The 19,705-nt window shown below is 38.0% G+C and overlaps 1 protein-coding gene across 1 annotated transcript; it reads right to left on the bottom strand.

Moving 5' to 3' along the window:
* Positions 1–73: 73 nt before the first annotated feature.
* Positions 74–18,995, bottom strand: LOC121652566 (guanine nucleotide-binding protein subunit alpha-11-like). The gene is made up of 8 exons (XM_042005395.1): positions 18,737–18,995; positions 18,101–18,273; positions 11,003–11,187; positions 10,635–10,789; positions 8,747–8,875; positions 6,366–6,495; positions 5,402–5,555; positions 74–2,926 (listed from the first exon to the last, which is right to left on the bottom strand). The coding sequence occupies exons 2-8, from the start codon at positions 18,249–18,251 to the stop codon at positions 2,721–2,723; spliced, it is 1,110 nt and encodes a 369-aa protein (XP_041861329.1). The 5' UTR covers positions 18,252–18,273; positions 18,737–18,995; the 3' UTR covers positions 74–2,720.
* Between the last annotated feature and the right edge of the window lie 710 nt (positions 18,996–19,705).

Raw genomic sequence — 19,705 nt, forward strand, 5'->3', positions numbered from 1 at the left:
ATAGAAACAAACATCAGACAGACAAATGAAGAGACTCTCCACTATGAAAACAAACAAGAGAAAGGCAGACGAATGTGTTTACAAGTTCTTTTTAATATTAACTAGAAAAAAACCTTTGCATTCTTCCTTCACCAAAGTCCACAAAATATGATTGTCACCAAACAAGAGGATTCCCAGTCCTGGGAAATTCCTTTGGTCACAGTTTATGTGCTGTTGGTTAACATTATAAAAAAAATACAGTAGTTAGGAAATTAATGGTAGTAGTCATACGTACATGTACAGAAAGCTTACACAGTTGTGTTTGAAGGTTTCTCTAATGATCAAAATATCTGATGCTGTGTGGAGATCAAAGCTCTTTACAGACTATTAACAAAACAGCAGCAGAAACCAGCACTTTGAGCTCAACTTTAGCCCTTTTTACACTGGTCAAAATATTTACCAACATCCACTAACATTTGGTTATTGAGTTCAATGGGAAACAATTTAAATGCATCAGACCTGGTCAAACGATGACTGGGCAGTGGACACGAGTTTTAATGGAGCTTCAGTTCAGCTCAGCTTCAGTGGGAACACGGTGCAGAAGCAAAATTTTTACTGGGAAAGTCACTTTTTCTCAACAAAAATACAAGTATATCACATGGAGGCTCTGAAACTGACAATTAACACACATTAAGAGATGAGTTTGATTTATTTCTTTTCTTTTAATCTGTAGTTAAGGCAACTGCAAGCTACTTCTCTGACCCTCCACCCCCTGTGTGGTGCAGTGAAAAGTAGTAAACCAGACTGATTTTAGCAGCAAAGTGCAGCCAGCTTGATGGTTTAATACCATGTTTGTTCTCTGGAAGTTAGAGACGTGATCAATAAGCTTAAGCTCTGGAAAAAGCTTTAATCAGTTTTTTAACTAGTTTGTCTGCATTAAATAAAAACCCACATGGTGCTTTGGGAGTGACAAGCATATTAACTTCATTTATAGATCACTTAATTAGATAAATTTCAATGTCATTTTCACTCTGCAAAGCACTGAATGATATAAACAGGGTGGAGAACTCACAATTTTACTTAATTAGACTGATTTCTCACTCACAAATTATTCTTTATTTAACAGATGATCAACTTTCTTTTGTTAGGAGTCGCAGTCATTCTGCTTTCTGACCATCTAAAACTGTGATCAGATTTAGGACACTGATTCTAACAAACAGTATTGATTGTGTATTGGGGTGCTGCTTCCTGACAGAAAGAACACACACCTCTTGGCTGTATGTGAACTTAATGTTGAAAACTATTAACAATAAATCCTTGAACATTTGCAACACTGACAAAAATATTTAGAGGATATGTCATACGCATGTTTTTCATTCTGAGAGTCGTCTGGCACTTTATTTTACAGTTAAAAGATTTCTATCATATAATGTTGGTTCATATAGGTCCTCAGATTAGATTACCTTAAGCAGACTGGTTTAGCTAATGTCTCCTTCCAATGAGCTCCTTCTATTATTACTGGCCAATTTTGATGAGTAATAGTCTGGTTTAGCATCTTCTTTTTGTTCCATCCTGGAGATGTCTCTACGTCTGAGTCAAAACATGCTGGAAGATATTTAGATTAAACTGAAAGAAGCAGTTCAATCGTATGACTGAAAAAAGAGCAAAAAAAGCATCACATGTTCCCTTAAAAGCACAAAAAAACAGCTTTAGCTGCTATTTTTGACAAATGGGGGGCAGCAGAAACAACTCTCAGCACCACATTAAGACAAACAGTTGTCTGTCAATACAGGATAAAAATAACCACTGAGTGACTAATATTCAATATCCCCAACAAATGAATGCCCGGGATCAATCAACCAGGTCTGCCTCCTTAGTAAATTCATCCATATAGTGTTTTTCTCCAGCAGAAAGCACCGGCAAAAGCTGACTGCACAGTGAACAACAAGCTTGTAACATGTACGGTGATCAACATTAACCAACAAAATCCAGAGCGATCCACTCCTGAAAAATTGGTTTATAAATGAGTTGGGATTTTTCTCTCACAGTGGATGGATTTTGGTACATTTAGACGAGCTGATTTTAAAAACTCAGGCTTGAGGATGACAAAGACTGCAGTAGATGCTTCTTTTGAAAGTTTCCTGTGTTTACAGTTTGTGTTTTAAGTGTGTGTGTTAGCTTGTACTATCCTTGAGTGTAACTGGTGGAAACATCTAAAGCTATCGGTGTTTACAACAGTAGTGGTGCACTCATGCATGGCCCCTTATTCACTGCTAAAAGTCATTACACTGTTAGTGGCTGCACAGCACTTCACAGCATCTCTGTTCCTGCTTCAGTTATGGATCAATTCACACACTGTGTGACCTCGAACGCTTCTTCACCTTAAAATAAGAAATCAAACTGCAGGAAAAGTTGCCAGCTGAGAAATATGACAGTGATTACAGTTACCTGCCCCCCACACTTTGTTTTTCTACTATAGAGTAGAAGGAACGTAGAGAAGTGACAGTGATGGAGGTGAGAAAATCACCTTCTATCTTCACCTGCTTCTTTATTAACATCTTATAAAGCAGCAGAGAAAGAGAAAGAGGAAGAAGGGCTGATGGTGTGCCTGTCCAGATTTTTCTTTAAGTGGAAAAAGAAGGCACATCTTGGCCTTCAGAGCTTTCACTGACACAAGGAAATGGTCCAGATAAAGATAAGAGTCATCCCTTTCCTGATGGTTTTCATTGCTCAGTTAAAGTTCAGATGACTCCGTAGTCCTGGAGGGACTTGAGCAGTACCGTGTCCTTGACATCACTGAAGACTCTGCGGATGTTGTTGGTGTCTGTGGCGCAGGTGAAGTGCGGGTACAGGGTCTTCCACTTGTCCCTCTTGTCGCGGTTGATGGCCTGTTGCTCGTACAGCTTAAGGATGTAGTTCTTGGCGTCCTCAGGGTCTTGCCTCTTACCTGTAAGATGGTGGTGAGGGGTGGAAGGTGAGAGATGTATTGAATGAAATAACTGATGCAGAAAGGCAATGGAGATAGATGGTAGGAAAAATATGAGTGTTTTTTTAAAATCTTTAAATGAAGCACTAGGTTAGATTAAACACTTGCTTAAATGAAGTAATTCTCCGTAGATTCAAAGCAGTAAATTAGAGTCAAGATTAAAGGAATCTGCATACTTCAGTTCAGCTACATTAAAGGAAATTTTAACACCTTTGGGGAAAGTTCTGCTTTTTAAACTCAAAGCTGATGATGTTGGATAAAGCAGCAGTGGTGACTCACAAGTGCAAAGAGAACTGAAAGATGATTACAGCCGTGTTTTTTGTTTTGTGTTTCAGTAAATGTGACCAAGTCAACTGTATAACAGTTTAAAGATTTATGGTCTTAGTCATGATGTAAATAGTCTGAGTGACTTCTGTCAAGACAAGAAGGTGCGGTGTTAAATATAACCAGAAGCACCCTGGTTAAACACCCTGCATAAATGCAGTCAATACTCAAAATAGGACTGTCATACAGTTTAGCAAAATGCAGAAGTTAAAGCACACATTTAAAGGTCTAATCAGTTATTTGTCTAATCAGATTGTCCATCTAATGTTCAAGGGCATTAATTTGCATCTGTAATCATTCGCTGACAGGTTTTTCCAACACGTTGTCATTCTTGGTCAACAGATACTTTTATCAGGACCTCTTGGTCTCTATGTGAGATACACAAAGTGTCCTGTGGAGGAAGTGTCCAAAAATTAGACAATAAAAGCAAAGGTTAAAATGTCATTCATGAGAATGGCATCAGGAGTCTTTGACATCAGTTTCCATTATCCTTTTTGCGCTATTTTCATTTGCTGTTTTTGTTAGTTTTCAAACTACTTGGTTAGTTTTAGGAAAGAATTGTGGTTTAGTTGATAACACACAGCTCAGATACAACTTTTCAGACAACAGAGTTTGGTGTTTTACTTTGTAATGTACATACATTGCACATGTCTGTATTTTTAGCCATTTGCTGCGAACAGCCGGTTTTGTTTCACAGTTTGCTGCTTCAAGCCAGCTTCAGACATATGTACATTGTTGTCTATATTTTATAACGCTAGAAACATAATTGGAAGACTAATAAATTATTGTTTTAGGAAGCTGATTGGACACTTTAATCCAGTTAAACATTTATCAAATACTCTGTCATCTTAAACCACTGACACAGACTAGATGCACAGCACTGAGTTCCTACATATTTTCCACATGGATGAATCCCCCCTAATTCGAGCATCAAAAGAGATCCAAGCATGAAGAGCTGGAAAATATACAGTATATATGATAAGCTGTAAGTTCAGTTGATTTTCACACAGTTAGAAAAAACATGAGGCAGCAGGGCTAACAGCTGCAGCCTTCAAATGCAGTTAGAGCGGCAGTAATAAGGGCCACACAGGAACACGGCAGCATTACCAGAAAATTGCATCTAGTGGTAGGAGCTGCTCGGAGTTGTCATTAAGGTTAAATTGACATCAAGGAGCTTGACCCTGTATGAGTCATTATTGTTTCCTGCTAATGCTAGTACTAAAACACAGTGGATGGACTGCAGATACACACAGGTTTGAAAATGTTCACTTCCAGGCACTGAACAACCGTCTCTGATCTCAAACACACATACACACACTTCATACATGTAAACCTGGGGGTATTCAGGTGGGGTGCAGGCCTTGCAGGAAGCAAAGTGTCTGTCTGTAGTTGCCAAGGGTAACAGAGGGAGAGAGGCTGGTGGTGATGTAGATGTGGGGAGTGCAGGGTAACACTACAGACTTTCACACCAACAGAGCTAAGGGCTGCAGCCTCATCATTAAGCACTGAGAGTACCTGGAGGGACTCATTTACAACTGAGAAGTGATGGGGGGAGAAGAGAAGAAACATAAAAACAAAGATGAAAAGAAAAGTAAAAGCTTGTGTTATGGACGGTTATGGAGAAAAACTCTTGCCAGCAGGAATGAAATCACTTTGGAAATAATGTTTTGGAAATGATACATTAGTTCTGTTGGGTGGGAGGTTGTTGCAGGCCCCAAGCAAACGGATAGGAGCAAAACACAATCATATCCCTGATGTCTTGGGCATGATTCTGTCCATTGTGCTGATGACACACAGCTACCAACAATTAGCTTCAACTGTGCTTGCTGATAGCAGTGAAATCGACTAACCAGGCTACTGCCTGAATGTTTGAACCTCTACTGTGAGCTTCACATAATTTACTATTTCAGAAATATCTTACATTTGTATTGTCTGTTTTCCCCAACTTTTCACTCAAACTCTGTCTAACTATCCAAAAACAATTAGTTTTTGTGAACAAATGACTTTATTCATTAAATGTTTCTTTTAGTAAATCTTTCACCACTAATTTCTGCCATCCAATGTAATTTTTAAAATAAATAAAAACAAAACACACTTGGAAGAGAAGCTAACCTCTATAACTGGGGAAGTATTTGTTCAGGTCTGAAGTTTGGATCTTGTCAGCCAAGATGTCAGTCTTGTTGAGAAAGAGGATGATGGAAGTATTGAGGAACCACGGGGAGTGGATGGTGGTGTAGAACAGAGCCAGACTCTCCGCCATGCGGTTCTGTGGAAGAAAAGCAAGTCAGAAATGTTCCTAGAGGTAGCAGTACTCTTTGCTTAGGCTCAGCACTGACAGAGAGGAATTTCTTGGAGATAAAAGTATTACAGCAGTGAGTTCACACGAGATAATTTTCACTTTAAGACAGAAAACATGAGTTTTAATGGATGGCGAGGTGTTTTGGACAGCTGAAGATAAAGCAGGAGGGAAGAGTCCCTTCAGTAGCAGACAGGGGGAAGATTAAGGGGGCTATGAAGCACACAGACCACCGTCAAGGTTAATGAATGTGGTGGCAGACCAAAAAGTGTCTGCAAGAGATAAACAGCTTAGCTGACAGGATGTGAAGAGGAAAAAAGAGGCATGAGAGGAGATGGAGAAGAGAGGATATCCTGTACAACAGTGACACCTGCTGGTGAAATGGCAAAATTACTGTAGCGCGTTTAATAACTTTCGTTGTAAATTTGAAGATCGATATTTTCATGAAACATGATAAAATGACTCAGCAAAACATAAAAGCAGCACAGAACATATGTAGTAACAAAACAGTAGAGGTGAAAAACAGTTCTGCACTAAACCTGAAGAACATAAAGCAGAAAATAGTTCATCCTGAGGTAATAATCAAATTCTATCATTTATATTTATCCAAGTATTGAATTACAGCAGATTTAGTTTGTCTTGCAGCAGTTGATGCACTTGAGCAGATACAATGGCAGACAAACTGAGATGCTGTTATTCCTAATACTTTGTGCACCTCCTGCAGCGGTGAACAGCAAAAGGGAAGCAGGGATCAAGTTGTAATGACACAAGTTCTCTTACTATGGTCTCTCTCTCCTCCAGAACCTGGTCAAACTCGCTGAGAGAGGCCAGGAAGATGAGGGAAGTGACGTTTTCAAAGCAGTGGATCCACTTCCGACGTTCTGATTTCTGACCACCAACATCCACAATCCTGCCAGAGAAATGAAGAGGAAGGGAGAATCAAAATATATATTCTTGAAAATTTATTTTTCTTTTAGCATTGGCATAAAAATAGTGAAGGCAAACTATCAGTCTGAAGCGTATTTCAGAACTATGGGATTGTACTGCAAAGTACTTGCTCAGAAGAAATTGTTTGTGCTTTGTGACGGCTTTTTCTTATGAGCTGTTGGTATATAAATAGAACTTAGTTGTTCTGACAACACACTAATCTGTTATATTATTAGACACACCCTGCCAATACCAGGTTTGCTAGGTTAGCTAATTCTTAGATCTAACAATGTATTGGAAATTTTGCTCCATATTGACATGAGAGCATCACACAGTTTCAGCAGATTTGTTGGCAATCCATGATCTCCTGTTCCACCACATCCCCAAGGTGCTCAATTGGACTGAGATCTGTGGAGACCACTGGAGTACAGTAAAGTCACTGCCATGTTCCAGAGACCAGTATGAGATAATTTGGTGTATTATCCTGCTGGATGTAGCCATCAGAAGGTTGAACACTGGTCATAAAGTCATGGACATAGTCAGCAACAATGCTCAGGTACGCTGTGGCATTAAAACCATGCTCAGTTGGTTCTACTCCCAAAGTATGGCAGGAAAATGTCCCTCACACCATTACATCACCACTACCAGCCTGAACCGCTGATACGAGGCAAAATGGATCCGTGTGTCCTTGTTGTTTACGCCAAATTCCTACCATCTGAATGTGACAGCTGACATCGAAACTCATCAGACCAGGCAACAGTTTTCCAGTTTTCTGTTGTACAATTCTGGTGAGCCTGTGCTAACTGTAGCATCAGTTTCCTGTTCTCAGCTGACAAGAGTGGCATCCGGTGTGGTCTTCTGCTGCTGTAGACCATCTGCTTTAAGGCTAGATATGTCCATTCAGTGATGGTATTCTGCATACAGTACCTTGGTTGTAACCAGCGGATATTTGAGTTCTATCATCCCTAACCAATCTGTCCATTCTCCTCTGACCTCTGACATTAACAAGGGACTTTTGTCCAGACAAATGCCGCTCACAGGATAATTCCTTTCATACTCTGTAAACCCTAAAGATGGTTGTCAGTGAAAATCTCAGCAGATCAGCAGTTTCTGAAATACTTAGACCAGCAACCATGCTACTTAGGTCGCCTATATTCCGAATTCTGATGCTCTGATTTCAACATGCTATTTTGACCATGTCAACATAACTAAATGCACTGAGTTGCTGCCACGTGATTGGCTGATTAGATATTTGTGTTAACAAGCAACTAAAGAGTTGTAATACAGTCATAAACAGTTTCTTGTACAGTCACTGATCTAATAAAGTGATCAGTGACTGTACAAGCAACTGACATACAGAATAGTCTATCAGGGTTTAGAAAATGACACATTTTCAATTTGGTTTCTTGCCTCAGGTTCAAACTGAAGTTATGAGATAAAATATCAACTTTCAGCTTGTTGATGGTCACAGTGGATGAATTATGTAGGGCACTGATAGTGTTTAAAATTCTACACTGTACAGCCAGTATGGTTGTAAACGCACATTAATAAAAAAAAAACGTTAGACACATAAAAAAAAATATCTACATGTACCATCCTTCTTTCTGGACCTTTTTATTTGTATTATTATTTTTTTTGTGGCAGAATCAACAAAACATTTGGCACTGTCCCAGTTCTCACAGATTGCTTTAACACCCACAAGAAACTTTGCTGCATCTGCCAAAAGATCAGCGGGTGGAGAGATACGTCACACCAACATGTCGCTCTTCTAATGTGTCACACTGTTAGAAAGGAAGAACAAATCTTCACTTTCTCCAAAATGATGGATGAATCCTGAAAAAATAACAGGCATCCACATGACCAGACTGAGTGTAAAATAAAACCAAATGTTTTTTTTTTAAGATATATTCATTTATACCACTTATTCTTATAAAATAATAACCCATAGATTATTTTGCCATCAAAGGATTGAAGTTCAGTTCAGACTGCTTTGATAGTACAAAATGTCTCTTAACAGTGAGCTTTATATCAAAATAAAGCATGCAAAGTGACACCTCACTATCCAGTAAGCACCCAGTACAGAGGCAGTCAGAAATGTGATCCTATTTTGAGTCCATACCGACATGAGCAGACAAAGCCTCTGTCAGAGTCAATAGTTTTTTTTCACAGTGTAGTGAATAGTGTCGGTATTAGATTTGTCCCTGTGCGAGTTTGGTAATGTGAGGATCAGCCACCTTAGTGTGATGGTCTTGATGTTGAAGGAATAGTCGTGGATGCCCGTGGTAGGGAATCGAACACGCAGCACGTCCTGTTCGGTGGGGATGTAGTCCAGGGATGAGATGCGGTCCAGGTTAGTCATATAGCTGAAGAAGGGAAGAAAAAGACAAAAAAAAAACTTAAGCAACAGTGCAAAAAAGTCTGTTTTTGACACTACAGCAGACCTCATAACACATATGGCCTCTGTTTAGTTTACACCCAACCTCGGCTGCGTAAAACAAACACAAGACGTACGATGATTCGGTGATGAGAGAAAAGCTGTGATTAAAAATACAAGAGATGGAATGAGTCCACATCAGCCCGTGTGTGGATGATAGCTTTATGACTGCTGTTGATACAAGCTGTCATTAGCTTATTGTTGACTGCCTGTCCCTTATCATACGCACACTGCAAAGATTGAGCTGCTGGGTAAACACAGGACAGAACAGCAATTGAAAAGAGAGACAACACAGGCGGGCTGAACTCAGACTTTGGTCAGAGAGTTGAGATACTCGCACCTACTCACATCACATGATGATGCTGCTAGTTTCACAACACAGTTGGCCGTTCGACTCAAAGAATCCCAAAACACCTTTCATTTTTAACAAAGCAATGTAAAGAAATAGACCTCTTAGGTGTTTGAAATGCTATTTCTTTTAAGCCAACAGGTTTTCCCAAAGTGCATACTAAAATACTTGTTTTATCCTGTCAGATGTTCAATAAAAAAGTCAAAGGAAACTAACTAAAACAAATCTATGAAATTTTCTAAATAAAAAATGAGTTCAGTCACAGACACAAAGCAAACTGTCCACATGTGAGTGTTGGTACAAAGGTCTGCAATATGTTCCTGCATGTTCTCGTCATAAATTAGCTTATGCTGAAATTGTGTCCTTCCTTTATTGCAGACATTAAGCTGCTGCCTTCTAGCCTTGATTTAATTAGCCCTGTTTCTGAGTTACTGTCAGCACCCTCTTGCTGCAGTGATTAACTTGTATCTGTAACAATCACTTTGTTCCTACTATACATCACTTCAGTTCCTGTTCTTCTGTTAACACAGGTCAGTTTTAGCTCCCGTCTCTTTCAGGCCTTCTCTCCTCTAACATCAAGTCTGCTCTGATTGGTCATCTGACCTGGAGAAAACAAATGCAATGTTGGTTGCATGTGGTTATCTCAGTTCTATAAGCTTTCTGAGAGCTGAAGGCAGACTTTAACTGTATACATCTGAAACAAAATCAAATCCAAAACAAGCTGGATGCCACAGAAAAATGCATAAATAAATAAGGAAAACCTAAAGTGAAAAAAAATCAAAACAATCCGAATTGAAGCTAAAGTAATCAGTCAGTTGATTATGTTTTGATGGTTGAACAGTATTTTAAGCACAATCTCAGATGTTTGGTTCTTTTAGCCTAGTTTTTGAGATTTTTTATCACTATTAATTAAAACACTGAGTTTGAAACAAAAGTTGAAACATTGGATTTTGGACCTTTTACTCTAGTTTTAACAATCCTCAGCAAACTGCAAAAAAAACTATGAGCAGGTGTAAAGATAAAAATAAAAATATATTACATTTATAAATCCTCTGAACAAATGGATACTAATAATAGACATAATTTTAAATGACTCTTTAGACTCATGTCTCTAAAGTCAAGCCTAAACAAATAAATATGCAGTCATCAATAACCTCTGCATATCTAAATGTGTTGCAGATGTGTTGTCTTCTTTTTTTCCCCACATACTGAGATGCACTGTTTTGCAGCAGTTTTTTGTGTGTGTGTGTGTGTGTGTTTCAGCATGTGACACCCTCTTGTTCCCAGCCCACACAGGGTGTGGCACAGCTTTGTCTTCCAGTACAACACAGCTACTCACTACTCAGTGGAGTCCAGGAGCTGGTACTCGCAGCGGCGGCTGTAACAGATCCGTATTCCCGAGTCTGCCCAGAGGCGGCGGATTGCGTCAACATATCCCCGCTCCAGCTGAGTGACCTGCACTGTGTTTACATCCTGCAGCCACTTGGCGTACGTCTGCAGGACAGACAATTAGACTTGATGAAGCACGAGGCTGAAGTGTCCTTATGTTCACTAAAACACTGAGTAATGTAAACGCAGAATGAATCTGATGAGTCACCTTCATCTCATGCCTGCATTCCTGTGCTGACACTTGTGTTTATGAGCAGGCATTAATGTGGAACTGTGTGTTTATGCTGGCACAGGTTGATGTGCAATATGTAAGTCTACCTCGTTTTCAGGGTTGGCATAGGGGATTCTGAGTGTGGACATGGCTCCTGTCATAGCTTTGATGGCAGTGAAGATGTTCTGGAAGATGCATTTGGAGAAAGCTTTCCTCTCTTCATCTGAGAAGCCTCGCCCGTGGATGATCCTCATCTGTCGGATGAAGGTAGTTTTCCCACTCTCCCCAGTTCCTAAATAAAGCCAGAGGGAGAGACTTTAGGAATTCCCAAAGGGAAATTATAAAGAAATATATGTTATATACAGTTTAACCAAGAGATGGCTGCTCTGCTTTCCTTCCTACTCTTGATTTTAAAACTGGAAAAAAAAGGGAAAATTGTAGAGACTTAATATGATTATGACTTGTGTGTGAACTGAAAGAAACAGTTTCTATTTACAAACAAAATGTTTTTTATTGTTGCCCAACATGCTGTTCACCAGTTCAGTTGGATTGTTGGATTTTTTTTTCTCACACTGTAGGAAGATCCATCTAGCAAAGGACCATTAACAAAGTCATGTTAATGTAACATGTCCAGAATGTGATTTGGCATTGCATTGCCTAAATAATCAAGCTTCACTCTCAAAAAGAAGTCATTCAGACGGCAGCAGTTGTTTATTTTGTTCAGCATAAATGGTGCCTTTGTGGACATGAACGTTACCAACACCATGTGCACCGACTCAAGATTTCTTCAGACATTGACTCAAATGTGTGCTGAAAACAATCGAAATAGTCCCTGTCTCCTTTTAGCCTGAAAGGAAGTGTTGCCCTCAAGTTTAAATAAGGATTTGAAGTTTTCGTTCATGCAACATCAAGACAGCTTTTCACTTCACCCCAGTGAATCTTAATGAGCTTGAGTCTACAAAATATGCATGGCATATGAACTATATCCACAAACACTCATATCAGTTTTTAATGTCGTGTTGCTGTTGTATCATCACATTGAAATGATTTGAAAAACTCACATTTTACCCAACATCCCAACTTTTTAAGAAACGGGGTTTGAGATTATTTCTCAAATGATATGCTTGTCAGTCGTGAAGAGAAGAAAATGTGTCTGAATTATCTTCACTGTATGTAATATACCTCCACTTTCCTGAGGCGTTTATAATCTTTAAGCTGATTATTTCAGTTTTCAGGGTCGCAACTTTAACGTTTTGTCATAGCTCCACCTTTGTCAGTCCTCCCATAGCGTGCAAGCATTAAAAGTAAAAATAAAATAACAAAAAACTGGAGCTAGAAGATTAAAAACTCTCTCTGTCATATAATGCATCATCGGTACAGCTCCAATAACAGACATTACAAAAACATGGGTAAACTGTTGGCCATATAAGCAGCAGGTCTTAATATAGGCTGCTAAAGACTTGAACAAAACAAAGAGGAATAAAGCAACAGGGAAGTTCAGAGTTTATGGACTCACATGTGATGGAGGAATCAGTAGTGGTATTAACCAGGCAGCAGCCATTATGTTCTGCAGTGTTTCTTTTAACAACTTGGGCCTAATAAACATGAATTGTAACAGGACAATGACTAAATGAGGGATTGGTAGCATTTTTGTAGTTTTTATGTATTTATTTAGTTTAGTTAGTTTCAGGTTAGAATGCGATCTGAGCTTTTAGGCTGTATGTGTGCTAATTACATAGTAACTTGCTGCAAGGGTAATTAAGTAACATGATTTAAAAATAGGCACACCATGGGGAAAAGAGAGGCATAGTTCTCATGGGTCTTTCCACACACCTAAAATGATCCACTTGAATAGAGATGTAAATTAATGGAAGAAAAAAGGTGTTGCAGTCTGTCTGTTGTTTGGACCAAAGCACGTCACAAACATTTAATTAAGGAAATTGTCTTAACTTGTGTAAAAAGGCATTAAAAATCTAACATTGTTAGATGATAACATCACAATGTTATGTTTACAGTCTGTCCTGCTATTTTTAAAGACCACATATCTTTTTCCTCTTCCAAAGAAATCAGTGTGATATTGAGCTCAGTATGTGTTTGTCAGAACATACACCGAAGAAGTCAAGCCATTAGTAATTATGTAAATGTGTCATAGAAAATAGCACCGTGCAGGAGACCTTTGCCACAGCAAGCACAAAAATTAGTCATGGATATTGTTTTATTATAGGAGATTTCAATCCAAGCAATCCGAACTTATGTTAGGTAGAGATGTGACGTTCATGAACGAATCGATTCTTTTGAACGATTCTTATAAATGAACGATGGGAACTGATTCACAGCTGTGAGCCATTCTTTTTATATACAAATTTTTGACACTGCCTTCATCAAATCAAACTTTATAAAGTGCTTCTCATGCCATAGGCAACACAAAGTTCTTTACATGATTAAAACATAAGAATAAAAACACTCAATGAAATCTTTCACACAGTCACACGCACACACGTATACACACACACACGCCAAGCCCAACCCCCTTCCAGCTAAAAATGACTGAATTAATAAATAAATGAATAAATAAGTAAATAAGAAGTAGTACAGTTAAGTAAAATGAAAATAAAATAAATAACGTGACATCACAGAAGTCTGATGTCCGACACGCTCCATTCATGTGAAGCATCTATGGGCATCTATATTTTTCCTATAGTTTTTTAATCTTGTATAGTAGATTTTATATAGGTACATATTTTGATGGTTTGTCATTCTTATATATCGTGAAATTTTGTAAGATATTGTGAGAACGAGCCAGTCTTTTGAATGGCTCTTTGAAAGGAACGGCTCCTCAAGATCCGGCTCCCTTCAAAGAGCCATAAATCCCATCTCTAATAGAAAATATGATGAGATTGTATCATAACTAAATGTGTCCCTGTGTGCCGGTGCTGCTGAATGATTCATTCACTTGAGCCACTCAGCAGAGAGTGAGCATGACGATTTCACACCTGTTTCTGTGGTTACATGATGAAAAGATGATAACTATGTATTTCATAACAAGGTGAACTGCAATGAAATATTTTATGTGTCAATTCATAACAATCATAAGTCACTTAAAGAAAACCAACAATTCAGCTAGCCCCCGTGGACAATTATCTGCTCAACCTATCCAACCGTCTGTAGGAGGAAACACACAAACTTTGCTGTTGTGTGGAACCCTGCTAAAATTTCCCAACACCTCTTGCCAAAGAGATCATGATTCATGGACACGACTGAGCTACATAACATGTAGGTGATGTTTAACTAACAGACCTGCTCCCGTACACAAACATTTGTTTTCTGTCACTTCACACACTGATACAGCCAATAAGATGGGGCAATAATTCAATGTTATTGTTGACCGGATCTCTAAATTATTTCAGGATTTTCCCTAACCCTGTCTTGTTATCATTATCAGTTTGTATTTGATTATAATGGACTGAAGAGGAAGACAGGATATGCTCATTAACCCGTAAAACTCCAAGAGAGTTGTTGCTTTTTTCGGCCTAGCTGTTGTCTTTTTTTTTTTTTTTTATGTAAAATTACATGTAGAACCTCAACCTTTTAAAACACTCATTTTTTTCAGGACAGCCTCATTTTTCTGATGATGAGGTTAATATTATGTCAAATGAATTAATCAATAGATTAATTCACCACAAAAGTCAACCAAAAATATACTAAACAGATTTCATTACTAACAGTATTTTGTAGAAATAACACACAGATCCACAGTGACCAAGCCTTTTCTCATCATTCTCTCAAGTCCTGGCTTTAAGGAGAAAAAATATTGTCATTGAAACAAACACAAAACAGAAACTTTTTAGATGTTTACCCTTTGTTTATAGGAAATTTGGATTTTTTAATACCCTCAATAGGAGGAGGTTTTTTGGTTGCTTGAGAAGTTTGTTTATTTATAGATTTGTGAAAGTCCCAGTTTGTTAACTGTCTGGTTGACATTTATTGTTTTGTTTGTAGAAATTATTATCGTACACCTGAAAAAGGACACTTTTGTTTTTATTTATTGTTGCTTGCTGGACGTGGTATAAATCTGTTTGTAGGATAATTTGTCGTTAATTAGATCTTGATATTTTCGTTTATAGGGAATTGTATTTGTTTTGTTTATTGTAATGAATATTTTTATTTATACCATTTGGTTTTGTGTCCGGCCCGGTTTGTTATCGACCCTTTTCACCCCTTGCCAAAAGCGGTCATAACATTTACCTACAATCTTTAAAAAAAACAACTCCACATCAGCTCGTTTTTATCACCACTTTGTAGCAAAACATTTTCTTGGTTCAACTGAAGCCATAGAGGACAATGATTTCCTTCTGTTCAGATAGACATATAACTTTATTGTCACTTGATCTTTGGCTGCTCCTGATCGGACATCACTGTCAAATCACAAATGCTATAGCATTATGCTGCTGGGGTATTTATTGATTTAAAAAAGGCTTTTGACACAATAAAACATGAAATATTAATCAAGAAATTGGAAAGATATGGTGTCAGGGGAATAGTGATGGACTGGGTACTAAGCTATTTAAGTGGGAGAAAGCAGTTTGTGAAACTGGGTGACGGCGTTTTTTATTGCGTTTGCTTTTCATTGTTTGTGGTGTCCCCCAAGGGTCAGTGTTGGGCCCAAAATGTTTCATTCTGTACGTTACTGATTTTATATATATATATATATATATATATATATATATATATATATATATATATATATATATATATATATATATATATACACATATATATATATATACATATATATATATATATATGTATGTACAAAAATTACAGAAGGACATCATGATAGAAATTTACAAACTCGCTAGTGGATTTTCTACAGTATGTGACAAACTCAGCTCAGAGTTAGTGTGAACTCTCAGGTTATTTGCTATGATAATGATGCACATTGTTGGAGTGTTACAGGTGTCAAAAGAGGCAGTGGAGTGGAGGGAGAGGGTCATTTTACACCCTGATACATGTCAATATAAATAGAGGTGTAAATTTATGGTTAACAAGGAAGCATGTCACAAATGTCTTGTAGGATCTCTGGAGACTGTGCTAGCGTGGAAAAAGGCTAAATATGCATCCTTTCATGATTATTACATATTTTTTAAAAATGTGTTAATGTTTGTGACACAGAAGAATGCTGTTTTTCTTAATGGCATACAGAAGTACTGCATGATACCAGCAGCACAGCTGTAATGGTAAAATGTGATGGTACACACCACTGCTGAACAAACTGGTTCATTGACTGACTTATTGAGTGAAACTAAATACTTTGGATAACTGACTTAATGTCAGTAATCGGTAAAAACAACAAATATTTAATAATTTACTTTTGCTTTTCTGCGGTTTTCTTTCATTGTTAATGGAATATCTTTGACGGTGAATTCTTTATTGGACAGAAAACAATAATCAGTCATAGCAATATTACTGTATTAATAAACTAATCAGTGTAATCATAAATTGCAGCCTTTCTTAACAATTTATGTTTAAAGCAACACTACTAAACTGGCAGATTCTCTCAGTGAGGCACCCCATAACAACGTCTAATTCGGGATCTATCTAGTATCCTGTCTCTCTATTCAGTAAAAGTCATTCCAGTGTTGACTCATGTCTTAACTCTTATCTCTTATTCTTGTAATATTGGAAAGAATATGGAGTTTTTATTTCATACAATACATAAAACCATTTTTGCACACATGACACAATGCTGAAAATCATAATTAAATGACCATGATCTTTGGGCTCAAAGATGACGCTGCATTAAATATAGATATGGTTTGTGGTGCAATATCCTCACTTGTAATCAGTGCACAGGTCAAAAGACAACATCTGTGATGATAAGGAAGTGTGTTAGTGCACATGGCATGGGCAGCTTGTACACCCATGAAGGTTCCATTAACGCTATAGTATATACAGCATACGCTACCAAGCATGTCTTCAAGGGAAAGCATTACTTATTTCAGCAAGAAGATGCCAAGCTACAATATGCAGGTATTACAGTTACAGCTCTGCAGTTTAAGAGGGCTGCAACTCAGATACTCAGCTTTCTTTTAAACATTTTCCCCATTATAAAACAAAGTACAACAAAAGAGACTCCTAAATAAACTGAGCGTGCTAACCACTGTGCAACCGCTGCTGAAATCCATTTGGAAATATTTTATGTCCTAACATTCTTCATTGAAATGAATAATATTTTATTCATCCCAGAGGGAATTTGCAATATTATAGTGGGGTTTGTAAATAAGCACACAGGGAAAGTTTTTCGCCATCCAGTAAAGTGCTGTTTAAGCTGCAACTTCTTCAAACAGACAGCACAAAAAAGAAGAAGTGTTGGGGGCTGGTATATGACCTGTATACCTGTAGACCTGTATTTGATATTTGGACTCCTTGAGGCACTGAAAAATGCCCCATCACAACTTTCTTCAAACATGCTGAAGACAACAAATCCTAAATGAATGTTCTACAAGTTTTTTTTTGTTTTTTTTTAATAATTTTGATATAACTAACGTTTTGACATTTATTATACCCAGGCTAAATAAATACAGGTGTTTGAATGATTTTGTATTTCACTGCACACGCATACCAAGTCTTTGGGTATTTATTCATTCTTTTGTTGATTTACTGACAAATGTATCTTTCTGTGGGAATGAATTCACATATGTATATAAAGCTGGTTTAATTCTTTTCCTTTTTCTAATGTACAAAATTCTGTCTCCAAATTGACTGTTCTTTACTAAAACCAGACAAAGAAACTTAATCATATGTAATAACAGCTTAATATTTTTGCATGTTCCTCTATAAGCTGGATATAGCTGATTGCATAAAAGCATTTAATAAATGTGCAGCAGGTGTCAGAGAGGCAGCAAGTTGTCAAACCAGCCTTTAAAAAAGGCCTGTAGGTTTCTGGGTTGCATGTGTCCAGCCCCTGTTTTCAGGTATAGCCAATCCCAATTTGGGCCATTCTTCACATTCCCACATGGTGACACATGCTTTACATAGTTTTAGTCACTCAGCAGCCAAACAAGCCAAGCAGTTTTATTATTCATATATTTTAAAAATGCTGATAGGCCTAATCTTTTAATGACTCAATTATTGAATTATCCATACACATACTGTTATCTACCATCATTGTGTGCCAACCCCAGCAGCAGTGTGCAGGTACTGACCTAGCAGAAGGATTTTTATCTCTTTTCTCTCCTTCTTCTTCTGCTGCTTGAGGATCCTCTCAATCTCTTTGTCCACAGCTATGGTCTTCTTCTCCTCCTCGGACAGGCAGCACACACAGGTGCTGTGGCACCACTTCCAGCAGCCCGCCATGAACAAAACCACTAAAATCAGACTGTTTGTGGATCATTATTAGTAACGAGCTGAGACATACAGACTATTAAACTTGTTAAAAGTCAACTCTCTACAGGCCACACCTAAGCATATTCATGTTGGAAGCATAATAACTTTCTACATTTAGAAGCAGAGATCACTAACTCTGGACCTCTTGAGCCAGTGTCCTGCAGGTTTTCAATGTGTTCCTGTTGCAACACAGCAGACTCCAATAAAAAAAAAAAGATCATTATGAGGCTTGTGCAGAACCTGATTTGAACCAGGTGAGTTACAGCAGGGAAACCTGCAGGATACTAGTCCAAGAGATCCGGTGTTGTTGATCCCAGATACATGGTAGGTGTTAATAAAAATGAGCTTAACAGTTTTACAGTTTACTCAGTAAAAACCCAACAGCCTTACATTTGGGTGACTATTGCCTATCCTACCTAGAGTTGACTTTATATTTCGAAAATGTATCTCCTTACCTCCAATCAGAGTATCAAACTCCTTGAAGACGGTACAGGTAAGCGCGCTAATTGGTGTTCGCGGTCCATTTCCACCGTGTCTCCCGCCCCACTCCACTGTACCACTAACGACTAAAACACACTTTCATTAGTCCTGACTGATACGGATTTTAAACACCTTTCTTCGGGTCACGAATCAACTTGCCGCACGGCTAAGTCCCCCGCTCCTACAGAGGAATTTGCTGTCTCTGATCCGTTCAGCTCACTCACTAACTGGTATGTCGCTCAGAAAAACTACCGTAGCAGCACCGGAAGTTAGGCGGTTCTTGCCTACAAAATAAGACTATCTAGCCTCTGATTATTAAACTAAGAGTGATGACATTTGTGTTTGGTGTATGAATTATCAGATTTAATTATGCTTTCCAACAATGTATAATACAACACCAAGTGGTATTATTAAAGGGGAGAAAGGGCACCTAATTTTATACACTGCAAACACCCATTCATTTCAATTATTTGTCACTAGCTTACATCATACCGGTTTTGGTTTTCCCCCTGGTTTTGGTTTCCAACCTTATTGGATGAATTAATTAATTAACATAAAATAAACTTAAAAAAACGTTTTGGCTATGTGTGCTGGCTTATTGGTTAGTGTAAAGAAGGGTTTTTTCTTCTTTGCACAAATTCTATTTAAAGCAAATAACAATCTCCTTCCAGAAAACATTAAGAACTGATTCACTGAAAGGGAAGGGGGTTGAAACTTAAGGGGTAAATGTTGGGGTGCAAGATATCTTGACATTTGAAGTGCACTTGGGGGCCCCCGGTGGTGTGGAGGCCCCAAGGAATCACTTAGTTTGTTTAGGCCTTGGGTTGGCTCTGCTCAAGACTCTTACTATTGTTAGTATTCGAATTACTAGTCAATGAAAGAACCGGAACAAAGAGCTATCTAATCTATTTTAGATCATACTAATAATTATTAATATTACTAAT

This window comes from Melanotaenia boesemani, chromosome 14 (genome assembly GCF_017639745.1).
Source record: "Melanotaenia boesemani isolate fMelBoe1 chromosome 14, fMelBoe1.pri, whole genome shotgun sequence".
Taxonomy (NCBI): Eukaryota; Metazoa; Chordata; class Actinopteri; order Atheriniformes; family Melanotaeniidae; genus Melanotaenia; species Melanotaenia boesemani.